The sequence below is a fragment of the Panthera onca genome, chromosome A2, assembly GCF_046562875.1.
Source record: "Panthera onca isolate mPanOnc1 chromosome A2, mPanOnc1 haplotype 2, whole genome shotgun sequence".
In the NCBI taxonomy this organism is placed as follows: Eukaryota; Metazoa; Chordata; class Mammalia; order Carnivora; family Felidae; genus Panthera; species Panthera onca.
The window spans coordinates 98649184-98662324 of NC_138340.1; the positions used below are offsets into that span (position 1 = coordinate 98649184).

At 36.0% G+C, this 13141-nt stretch overlaps 1 protein-coding gene across 1 annotated transcript; it reads right to left on the minus strand.

The window, feature by feature from the left end:
* Positions 1–443: 443 nt before the first annotated feature.
* PDK4 (pyruvate dehydrogenase kinase 4) lies at positions 444–12930 on the minus strand. The gene is made up of 11 exons (XM_060632521.3): positions 12560–12930; positions 11484–11625; positions 10265–10336; positions 9315–9499; positions 9066–9152; positions 8505–8582; positions 6708–6784; positions 4613–4711; positions 4302–4412; positions 3886–3999; positions 444–2748 (listed from the first exon to the last, which is right to left on the minus strand). The coding sequence occupies exons 1-11, from the start codon at positions 12687–12689 to the stop codon at positions 2605–2607; spliced, it is 1239 nt and encodes a 412-aa protein (XP_060488504.1). The 5' UTR covers positions 12690–12930; the 3' UTR covers positions 444–2604.
* Between the last annotated feature and the right edge of the window lie 211 nt (positions 12931–13141).

Sequence of the window (13141 nt, forward strand, 5' to 3'; positions counted from 1 at the left end):
TTAGTATTTTCTATTCAATTTCTACCTTATTATTATTCAGATATTTAATCCAGAAGTTGTTTGGGAATGTAAATTATCATTATTTTGGTACTTTACTGTATTTATTATGTAAAAACAGTCACCAAATGAAACTTTTAATGTACCAAAAATTATACAGAATACATGCATCACAGAAATTATTATTGAATATATTTATGGAAGTAATCATACTATGTACTATGTGCTATTGGGGCATACCCAAGGACAATCAGAAATTTCTGGACTGCTGTAAAGTACTTATCTTTTGTTTAAAAATCAAGATTTTTAGTTACTTTCAATACTTTTAAAAGGCTATACCCAATATATAGATAAATTAGATTTGAATACAAAGTGAGGAAAATTTTACCTCAAATTTTTCTCAGTACTTTGCCATTAATTTGAGAAATGAAAATCAAAAGACCATGTTTACTATTATAATAAAAATATTTATTATAAAAATGGTTACATCTCATTGTACATAGAAACAAAAACACAATTTATACATCAATAACTTAAGTGGGCCTGAACATTCAGTATCCAACTGCTAGAATCCTAAAGTTCTTCCGCAGATTTTACAAATACCAATGTAGACTGTTTCTATTTCATAGAACTCCATTTACCCAGTTGATGTTATTGAGATATTAACATTTTTTTCTCTAGTATTTTAAAGATAGTTCACAGTGTTTGGGTTACTTAATCAACTGCTTTAAATCTTTGGTAAATACAAGTATTTATATGCAACGTTTAAATTTCAGTAAGTAAAAACTGAAAAGTCAAATAACCTATTGTAAATAGTTTTGTGTAATCGATAAATGCATGAGCCAGAGTCCCACCATCAAGAAAAGTTGCTATGCAGGACTTCTCATGATAAGTCTGACATCCACAACAAATTGTTTGAGGCCCTTTTGGCCACTACAAGAAACACCACAACTCTAAGCCACAAGAAAATTACACAAAAATGTTAAATTCAACATATACAAACAGTACCGATTATTTAACAATGCAGAAGATTCTATATTTTTCTCTAAATCCTGGTTTATACATCAATTTGAACAGGTGAGTTTATTACCTCATTAAAGCCTATTATCTCACAAGAGTGAGAGAACCATTTAAAGAAGCCATTGTGTTTTGAAAGACATCTATTCATCCTCTTGCCAGTAATTTATCTATGAAAATATAGATAATTTCTTGAAATAATTTGTAGGGAAAAAAGCAAGATGCCTGCCTTCTGTTTCCTTCCTTCCTCCCTTTCTTTTCTCCTTCCCTCCTTCTTCCTTCCTTCCTTCCTTCCTTCCTTCCTTCCTTCCTTCTTTCCTTCCTTCCTTCATTTTTCCATTCCTTTTGTGGGAGTTATATAGTAGACTGGCCTGTCAACCTGCATATTATATTTGAGCTCCACAAATTTCCATATGCATTACAACTTTCATTTACCAGCCCTCTCTCAATGATTCAAATGAAAGTATCCTGGCATGAAAACCTCTTACTCCCAGGCTATTTGTTAAAAATATCCCCAAAAGTATTTAAATTCTAATGTTCTCAAGCCATTTGAAAATTAGAAATTGTTTTTATAGACATAGTAATGCAGGAGTGTAGAGGATATAATTAAATATAACAAAAATATATCTTGTTAAGCCTAGAAAATGGATACCATCATTGGATTACCACCACTACAGGGTAGAGAACAGCCCCTGCTACCGAGTTAGGTTCTGAATGCATGATTTCTTTCCCTAACATTGGCTTTTCCAACCTACCATTTCATTTAAAAATAAAGCAAGGTGAGAGATATCGTTGTTATCACTTTGGCAATTCTCCTCCCCTGCTAATTGCCGACATCCTGAATTCAGTGCATATTTTAAAACTCACTCAAGACTAGGCAGGCACCTGGCAATATTGTGTTGTTCACTTATTACATGAAGTGTGAACAGGAAAGCAGCATAATGAAGACACTATATCAGAAGAGGTTTTCTTCTGAGGTTTTTACACGGGCCCAATGCCTTGGGTGCAACTTTGAATGAAATGTCTTGATTCTTTCTTCCTCATTCAAATAACATTCAAAGTAAATGTTATTTAGTCACCAGCTTACTCCCACTGCAGCGCATAGAAATGTGTGAGATGTACATTTATGTACACGTCTAATCTCATAGCCTAAACTACGCCCCAGCCCTTTGATGGCAGGGGAATACTGGCATATTGACATTCGGTGTGCAATAAATACCAGTGTCTTTTGCCATCAACCAGAGGCCTAAATATCAGTCTATTGAAACTGTTAGCTTATATCTTCACTTTACTCTACTCCCATTCTTATTGATAAAGACATGGACACTTGAGGCTTTCTTCTGCTTCAGGATTTGATATAAGCTCATACGTTAGGCTACATTAAAAGAATAGAGACTGGCCATCTGTTAATGCCTACGTTACACTGTCCTGGGTCACGGAAACGGGTGTCGTTCCTCTTTGCACCACTGTTGTGATCAAGGGGTTGCTTTTGTTTGTTTTTGAGGAAACAGGAGTTCACACACAAACACTCAAGAAGCAGCACTGGCATAGGCCCACTTTGATCCCTTAGAGTGTCCTGAGTGTCCCTTTTCACAGAGCCATTTTCTCCTTTGCCAAGTTCCTTGGTTCCTTGCTTGGGATACACCAGTCATCAGCCTCAATGCTCATCTGATAATGTTTGAAGGCTGATTTGTTAAAGACGGGGAGTTTTTCTACAGACTCTGAAGATAAGGCCTGAAAGAAGACAGGGAAGAAAAATCAAACCAAAGAAGTTATTCATGGCGTAATTTGTATTTGAAGTGATTATTCAAAATTACTCAAACATTCAAATACATCTCTTGATTGATTCAGTAATAAGAACACACCACAATCCATAGTATGCTAGGCATGTATAAAAGAAAACTAAAAAAAGCAAATGTTATTTCTACCCTATAGGGGCTGAAACACTATATATACAATTATAAATTGGGGAACAGAATTTGTATTCAATATTTACACATGCCCCTTGTTTGGATATTGCTGACGTGATAGAGCTGAATAGCAAAGCTCTTCTTTCTTTACAAAAACCTTTGTATCTGTGATAGAGCCCTAATCTGATACAATTAATTTATTAAAATCTGAGACTATAAATCTATGATCTCTTAATCTTTCCCAGTACTTTGAAGACTTTTGCTCATTTAAGAAATGAATACATTAACTATTTCAGGTAGTCAAAGTCCTCTTGGCAAATAATTCCCTTGCACAAAATGGGAGCCTGCAAGCTTAATGTTTTAGTCGCTAAAATCTGTAAATACATGTTCAGTCAAAACAGTTGGAAAATGATTAACGAATAAGGGCAGTGACCTTAACAAATAAATTGAGGCTTTATCAGAAATAGAAAAAACATGTACCAAGTTTTAAAGTTTAATCAGGAATTGCCACACATCCCACTGACAGCTTGTGAGCAGTTAGTTTTTCCTTCCCTGGATTTCTAATAAGGTCAGCCTAACGTCTTCGGTGTGTTGATATTAGTTGTTTTCTAGGCTGGAACATTATTAGCATATACTCCCCACTATTCTCACAGATGCCAAAAGGTGTTGATTTTAAAAATTCACATGAGCATCTCCTCATTTGGAAACTTGCATGCTTCTTGAGAACTAATTTTGCTTCACTTGAGGCAGGGACCCTGGCCCCACTTCCAGTTTGGTAAGTTACCATAGTAAATTTTAAATTATATACCTACACATACCAAACAGAAAATAAAATGACTTGTAGTCATCATTATTTGCATTAACTCAGTTTGGGGTATTTACTGTGGACCATGGAACTCGGGTCTGTAAAGGAGGCGTTGTTTTCAGAACTATGATTGTTTCTATTGCATTTAAAGGATACCTTTAAGTAGATGATGGCATCTGTTCCATATCCTGACAAAGAGTAGAGATTCAGATCTCCTTGAAAGTACTTGGCATAGAGACGAGAAATTGGCAAGCCGTAACCAAAACCAGCCTAGATGGGAAAAATCCGTTATTGGCAAAGAAGTGTATCTGATCACTGAAATACAAAATGGAGGGAGGAGTTATCCTCCCCGAAACTGATGTTCTAGAACCTAGATAAATATTTTCTGCTTCCAATCAGACACCTCCTGTAGAATTGTTTTACCATTTTCAGCTGGCTGTATCATTCTTCCTCAAACCCCCCATGCCCAATTTAACTAAACGGACTAACTTGACTAAACACGTCCTTGTAATCCTTGCTTTACATTTAGAACTGAGTGGCTGGGATGAACTTAGTCATTTAATTGGTCTTACCAAAGGAGCATTCCGGGAATTATCCATCACAGGTGTTGGCGCAGTGGAGTATGTGTAACTAAAGAGGCGGTCGATGATCCTCAGGGGAACACCACCTCCTCTGTCTGAAATCTTAAGCAAACAAACAAGTCACCAAAGCTATACATGAAAAACAATGTGCATTTATCTATAGAAAAATATTTTTTCCTTCATTTAAAAATCACCTGGTATACATGCCTTTGATCTGTTGCTAAAAGCAGAGAGCTTGATTGTTATGGACACATTTTTACTTGTCTCAAGAGAGACTCAAAAGAAACGCAGAGAATGGTTACCTTAATTGTAAGGTCTTCTTTTCCCAAGACAACAATCACTTCAATTGGTGTAAGGGAAGGCCGATTTTCCTGGTGTTCAACTGTTGCTCTCATTGCATTCTAAGGAAATCAAAACCATAAGGAATTCAATGGCAGAAGAATGAGAAACAATAAATAACTGTTTTTTATGTTTAAAATAAAAGCAGCTCAGAGGGCAATTCAAAGTTCCTATTTTTTTTTAAGTTAGTAGTAAAACAGCTCTGTAAATAGCCATTTATGAATGTGTCATGCAGGATGTATAATGAAAAATATTCATTTACCATGTAATATAGCTCCTGGGAGTAATGTCTAATGGAAAAACAATTCTGCTAGCTGTCAAGTTCTTATTTGTAAGCTTAATTTAAATGTAGAAATTGGTTTTTATAGTCCATTTCCTGGCTCTCTCTTTTTTGTCTTTCCATTACATTTTACATCCAAGCACCAAAGACTATTACATAACAAATGAACAGTGAATCATTGAACCAATTTATTGGCTTTTATAAAACTTGCTGGGAAAGGTTGTTACTATTTAAAAGGATAGTAAATAATTCTAAATTAAATTTCAATTTGCATTTGATTATCATCTTAACTTTTACCAATGATGGCAAAATAACTCTAGGACTTGGACTATTCAATTTAAAAAAAATAAATGAAATTAACGAAAAAAGCATCTTTTGTCCTTCAACAGAAGAAGAAACTCAAACAAGTTTTCAGACAAATGCATGAATCTCAGGCAGATAAAGTTTTGGTTTATTTCACCCATTTTCCTCTCTAACCTTTTTGCAGTACATTATCTGCTTTCTGGTTTGTATATAATAGCAAGTTCTAATCATTAGCTGAAGTAAAAGAAAATAGATCAGATGTTTGTAGTACAATCGATACCTCATTGCACTAACATTAGAATAAGGTAAGAAACAGTGAGTCTGAGAAAAGCTATATCAGAATTAGAGGCAAATTTCACTTTTTTTAGGCTTCCTCCTCTTTCAGTCCAAGGGATTCTTGAAAAACATCACGGAGCTTTTTTTCGGTGTGAGCACAGTTTTAATTTGATGTTAAAACCCAGGACAGGATTTGATCCATAGTACCTGGCTACCCCAGACCAGTAACATTCACATCCTTTGCGAGCTTGTTAGAAATGCAAATTCTCAGATATACAGAATCGCAATATCTGGGGCTGAGGCTAAGAATCTGTGTTTTAACAGGGTTTCCAGATGATTCTAATGCATACTGAAGTTTGAGAAGCACTGAACCACAGTCTTGCTATTGAAAGTGTGGAGTGTGGACCAGCAACATCACCTGTTGGCTTATTAAAAATTCTAAACCCCATAACAGTTCCACTGAATCAGAATTTGCATTTTTTTATCAGAAAATTTTTTTAATGTTTATTTTTGAGAGAGAGAGAGAGGCAGAGAGAGAGAGAGAGGGAGACACAGCATCTGAAGCAGGCTCCAGGCTCTGAGATGTCAGCACAGAGCCCGACGCAGGGCTCTGACTCAGGGCTCTGACTCACGAACTTTGAGATCATGACCTGAGCCCAAGGATGCTTAACCAACTGAGCTACCCAGGCGCCCCTAAAATTTGCATTTTTAACAAAACCCCAGGTGATTCATATGCATGTTAAAGCTGATCATGGAAGGAACTGCCTTCCCTGCCTTCTGAGTATATTCCAGACTCAGGTTGGAGCCCTGCCATGTCTGGATTTGGAGCTGGAGTGTCCTGTGGGGGTGGAGGTAACAAGGCCTCATTCACTGGAACATTTATCCAATGACCCTCCTTAACAAATGCATGAATGACTAGTGCTTTGTTGGACACCTGAGAAAATAATAAGAACAGGGAGCACTAAAGACATCGTGAATCATATTGTGCATTCTCAAGTATGTTTTAATGTTACAATGAACTGCATGTGCCCTTTCAAACATTAACTGGAACTTCCTTCTGCTAGGAGTACTGAATCATGTTCGGGAGAAGGCAGTGATGCTCCCATTGAGTAGGAAATGATAAAGGAAATAAAAATGTAACCTGTGAATTAAAAATAAAAAAACCCACAAAATTGAAATTATATTGTGAAGTGTCATACCTTGAATAGTTCAAAGAGCATATGATGAAGGTGAGAAGGTACATACACAATGTGAATTGGCTGGCCTGGAAATTTCCCTAGAAAAAATTTAAACTCATTTAAAATCAGCAAGCAAATATTTCATTAAAACAAACTTCCATATCTATGTGAATTAACAGATACCCCTTATTCTCAAAATTAGAATACTCCCCATCTTTCTTTACTCCGAAACTCTCCCCAAGAAGCTTCCCTCTTAAACAGTAAACACAACTGGCTTATTATCAAAATGCTATTACAGTTGCTGTCTTGTGCTCTATGATTAAGTTTTTGCATTTCTCTAACAATGTATAAAGTCAGATGAAGTGTGTCACAAGGGTGATTATGAAATTAGATTATGTGGATTATTTGTTTCTGCTTTCATAACTTTTGTCCTGGGCAATTTCAGAGTTAAAATTATATGCATTTTAAGAAAGAAGAAAAAAATAAATATGTCCATAGCATAACATTGAAATTAATGTTAACTATAATTTTCATATTTTATGGGAAACAGCATATCTGATTATTCTTGATCTTTATCACCCAAACATTAAATCTTACAGGCAAAATATGCTTACATTTCACTGAGAGGTTAAAGAAAACAGAGAAACAAAAACCTCATAATACTGTTTGAGAAGAAAAATAAAAGTATTATTCTCTGGTGTTCCAGGCCTTGGCAAAGTCTGAATCAGAAAACAGAAGGTCTGGCACAATTCCCTCTTTATTTGATCAAACAGTTCAAGCAGTTTATCTACAAGTATTATGCAACAGTGCTGTTAATGCTTAGAGGTATTTTTCAATCTTTATTTGTATTCCTATTTTTAATTCAGCAATTATATTTACATATCCCCAGTCCATAAGTTAGGTCACTTTTAATTCCAACAACTTAATTTTTACTGTTTTTCTTTAAGAAGCACCATGGGATAAGATAAAAACAGAGCCTGACATTCATCATATTATCACTTCAAGGTGGGAAGACCCTGTCTTTTCAGGTGCCCTAGAGTTGAAGTCACTGAAGTATGCTTTGCTTCCAAAACAGTGGTGTATACTTATAGTGCGATTAAAATAATTTTATTTTTAATTTAAAAACATTTTTAAAAGAACATTTAACATGAGATCTACCTTCTTAAATATCTAAGCATACAACATAGTATTATTAACTGTAGGCATGGTGTTGTACAGCAGATCTCTAGAATTTACTAATCTTACATAACTGAGATTTTACACCCATTAAATAGCAACTCCCCATTTCCCCCAGCCCCCAGCCTCTGACAACCACCATTCAACTCTTTGCCTCTCAGAGTTTGAATATTTTCTATACCTCAGATAAGTGGAATCATACAGTATTTGGCCTTCTAGGACTAGCTTATTTCTTACAGTAAATTTAAAGTGTTTTCCCCCCAGTTCTTATGAGTAACTTCTCCAGGAGGATACATCCACAACCAGTGGTTCCTCCTATTTCTGGCCTCCCCGACTCCTATATTCTGTAATAAGCTATCTTTTTGATCTAAGATACTGGAACTTTGTGGCTACTCTAAATCTTAAATTATTTGTTTAAACCATTCTTCTTTATGAATCAGCAGCAGCAACTGAATATGCTCAATTGGAACTTTCCAGTTGAGATAAAGAGAACCTTGGCTTCAAAAAAGAAGTGTACAAATTCTAGACAAGTTCAGAAGGAAGAAAAGCAACACAGAAGTTACTCTGTATTTACAAGAAGTAATCATACTGGGAGAGTAGTGAATTTTCTATAAATTAAAATATGTTTTATTTATAGCTTACCATTCACTTGTGTGAGTTTTAATTCTGGTGATGTTAAATAATACTGGTCACAAAGCATCTTTGAACATTCAAAGGCATCTGAAATAGAAGGTTTTTTTCATAATGATGAAAAACACTTATGCCAAGTAAAATTTTCATGTAATCTTTTCATGTAATCTTTCATGTAGTTAGTTGTGTACTACCTCGTACCCTAAATATCTGAAATGTTCTTTAGAGTACGTGTTTATTTACCTGAAAAAATACCTTTTAAATATTTTATTGAAGAAAAAATTAAGGCAGTGGTTAAGTTATAGCTGTAGCAATAGGATTATGCACACTTCGGAGATCAAATAAATATATAAGAATATGGAGATTAGCCATTCACGTTTGGATTCTTATAATTTTATAAATGAATGTTTAAACCCCTGACTTTCCATAGCAAATGACCTTCATGACAGTATTTATAAAATATAAACGGAACACTCTGAATACAAATTCATTCACAAAGTCATCTTAACTATAGACATGTCAATCATATCGCATGTATTTTTAATCAGAGGAATACAGAAATCTAGAAATTACCTTGGACCACAGCTGCCACGTCACAGTTTGGATCAATGCTTCCAATGTGACTTGGGTTTCCTGTCTGTGAGTCACTAAATATAAGAACTGTTGACAAATAAGAACAGTTGTTATAAACATCAGGATAGTAATAATTAAAGCTACCGTTGTAAACGAATGTGAGCCCCCGAATAACAGAACATCTGGTTGGGGTCTAGCTTATATTCTACACCCATCTCCGTATGCCATGAGCATGATGAACTAACTTACTGTGCTGGTTCATCAGCATCCGGGTAGAAATACGGTTCATATAAAATCGATCCAAGAAATACTGAAGATTTTGATTGGTGACTGGGTCAACTGTACAGCCATCTTTATATTCTATGATTCCTTGTGCCATTGTAGGAACCACATTGTGGTGTCTATTTCGAACTGTGATGAGAGTATCTACAAAACTAAGCCAAAACACATGAACAGTTAGTGAAAGTTCAAATAAGTTTCTTTCACTTATAGTCCTTAGATTATTTCAAAGAAAGCTGAAGCTTTTTGTAAGTACCCATCTAACAAACTCAAATGATAAAATGTTTGGATGAAGTTTTATTAAGGCTCTCACTACAGATTCTTTGACTATGTAGAGGAAATAGTATCACAAACAGATTTATTTAGCTTCTAACTTACATGTAAACGTACCAGCTTTCTAACTGGTGAATTCATTCTAAGAGTTCCTTATGCATTCTCTTTAAAAAATAATACTTAAAAAATAATTACTACGAAGGAGGATTCTAGAGTGCCATTGTGGGAAAAACTTTTGAATTTTCTTGTCAAATTTATAAAAAGATTCTTCTTTCTTATTCTTATAGTCAGAAACTGTCAGTGACTCTGAAGGGAAGTGTCTAATCTCCCGTGACAATGACATTTATTAATATTATGCAATAGTAAATCCACTTGCAAATCCCATCATCAGACTAAATTTATAGTAAAAATAGAATTCCTTAAAAATAAAAAGTTCTCCGCACTTGTTCATACTCAGCATCATTTTCAATGCTATCATTCTTTATCAATTTTAAAAAACCAACAAGCCCAAACTTGTCATTTGTAAAGGGGAGATTATTTGTCATTCAGAGTTGTAGTTCCTTTAATTTATGTCTAAAAAAAAATCTGAGGAGTATGTCTGGAAATAGCCAAAGTTTTAGACTCTTATTCCAATGCATAGAACTTACTCTGATAATGCTTTCTGGTCCTCTGGGCTTTTCTCATGGAATTCTACCAAATCCATCAGGCTCTGGATATACCTATAAAGTGACATGTGTGCTTTAAGTTTCAAAATTGAGCAGTCAGATACAAGTGGCTAACTCATTTCAAAATGACTTTCAAAAAGAGAAAGAACTATGTTTAAAATTAAAACTTTCTTTCAAGGCATCTGGAAAACAATATAATTTAAAAAAAATACGAAGCTACAACTTTAACGTTCAACTTTCTAACGTAAAATTTATATTTCTTTAATCATTCCAAATCAGTAGTCAGTTTTTTGTTTTATCTGACAAATGTTTTCTTTTTCTATAGCATTTAGAAATAACTTTTTAAGGAAGACTTCGTCCTATTTTTTCCCACTATATTCATTCATAGGTGAGTAGAAGTCATGAAAGTCAGTAAATACTAGATTTAATATGAGTTTCAAACGGTAATTTTTAATATGTGTTTCAGATTATAATTGCTTAATAATATAATATAATATAATATAATATAATATAATATAATACAATATGCATTTCTTGAATCAATGAACAAAAAGCTGCAGTCAGTGGATTAGAGTGATGTAAGGTGACTGTCTGCATACCTTGGTCCTTTTCTCTGAAAATCTTTTCCTTTGGGTGATTTACCCTCTCCAAGCCTCAGTATCCTTATCTTTAAAATGAGATGATAATAACACACTTACTAAGTGCTGCCTGTGTGCCAAGTACTATTTTAAGTACTTTAATGAATTAGCTCATTTAATTTCATTCACATATTCCTTTGAAGCATATACTTTGTTTTCCTCTATCACAGATGGAGGAATTAAGGCATAGAGAATCCTGCAGAGGCAGGATTTGAACCCAAAGCCTGCTGTTAATCAGTTTGTAAGTAACAAAGATTAGACCCTTTAAGTAGTCTGTTTCTCGAGTAGGATTTCTTTTGCAATATCAAACCCTGTCTTTTATTATTTAAAATACAATTATATTGTGAAAGTATGTACTTTTTCAGGATAAAATGTCTGTTTATAGCTTTATAACTGTCCTTATGATAACTTACTCTGAATTACTAAAAAATCTTTACATCTTTCAAAAATAGTTACTGTTCAGACCACCTGTTTTCCAATTATGATGTTAATAAATTATAAGAATTCATACTCAGATACTTGTCTTCAAAACAGAGACTGTTTTGGAATGATTGACCACTTACCAGCTTTTAACTAATTGCACTGAAGAGGTATTGACTAATCGATCAGGGAGGATGTCAATTTCCTTCAGGATATTGGCTAGCCTCACAGGCAATTCTTGTCGCAAAAATGCAAAGGAAGTTCTTTCACATGCATTTTCAGAACCTGTAATAAATAACATTTATTTAGTTTTTGGAGAAAAGTAGATCCAAATGATACATTTGAATAACATTAACTACCCAATATTGAACACACACACATCATACAATTATAGTTCACCCTCAGTTGGATTATTATTTATAGGTAATTCAGAAGTAAGTATCTCCTTCTTCATTGTCTTTTTCTTTACTTTTTTTTTTAGATGACCAATATGAGAATTATTGTTTTCTTTTTTTGAAAAAGGATTAATTTCCATGAAGTCAGAATATACTATAGCTCAGTCAACACCACTATGTTAACCAGACAACTTGGTTCAGAGAGTTCTAGATATGAAATTGGAGCAGAGGGATAAGAGGGTGGATAAGAGTCATGATGTTTCCAGATTAGTATTAAATAATATCACATTTAAATCCTTGAAATTTTCTTCATAAGATTACTGCAGAAAGTTTGTAAACATTTTTTGGCAGTAATGCAAATATATGGAAGAGACAAATTTGTCAGCAATGCAGATATACCCTGTGAACGGGTGGAAGGTGGTTAACGGCTAAAATTTCAATTAATTTGAGGCTACTTTATAACATTAGGAATCTTCTCCAAAAAGTATTATGTTCTTGAGGAGGGGATAAAGTTTTTAATCCATTGTGAAATGGTGACTGAAAGCAAAAAGTATTTTGACTGGAAGGTTTGGACGGAAAGATGAGCTCAAACCATCCAGTATCAGCGGGTCAGCAAGTGGCCTTCACCTGTAGGCAACAAACTGTCAGAAATAAGGCAGATCTAGGAAAGGGCAGGGTGCACAGGCGTCGAGGCTCCAGGGTTCAGCAGGATTGGGGACCCCAGTTATTTTAAGCAGTGAGCGCAGCCCTCCCTGCACAAGGGCTGAAAGTTAAGGCAGCTCCCCAACCCCAGCGCCCCCACCCAGCCCTACTTCCCAGCTCACCAAAGTCCAGGAGCTGCTTCATGGACAGTGGGGACGGACTGTAGCGCGAAAAATGCTCGACCTCGCGGGGCACCAGGCTGGCGCCGCTCAGCGAGCCGGCGCTGCGCATCACGAAGCGGGCCGCTTTCATCTTGATGCCCACCCTGCCTGGCGAGCGCTGGGGCTGGCTTAAGGGACGTAGGCTGAGGAAAGCAAAACCAGGGACAGAGGAGGGGGCGGTGCGCGTCTAGGAAGAGAGGAGGGTGGGCTGGCTTGTGCACCTGGCCTGGGCTGAGTTTCGGGGGGTGCTTCCGAGTGGAGGTGGCCGGCAGTGAGTCGGAGGAACAGCGAGCGGCTGGAGACTCAAGTTCGCGTTTGGCCACCACCCGCCGCCTCCCGTGGTTTTATTTGTGTCCCCACACGCTCCCCCCAACTCCAAAGGGGAGGAGTCACTGAGACTTGGAGACGCGTCCAGAACTGGGGCCGTGCCAATCAGCTCAGATAAAGAACTTTGGGCCCCGCCCCGGCCGCGGGGTCCTGTCGGTGGAGAGACCTGGCACCAGTACCCGAGGCTGTGAGGAGTAAGTGGGGGGAGGAGGAAAG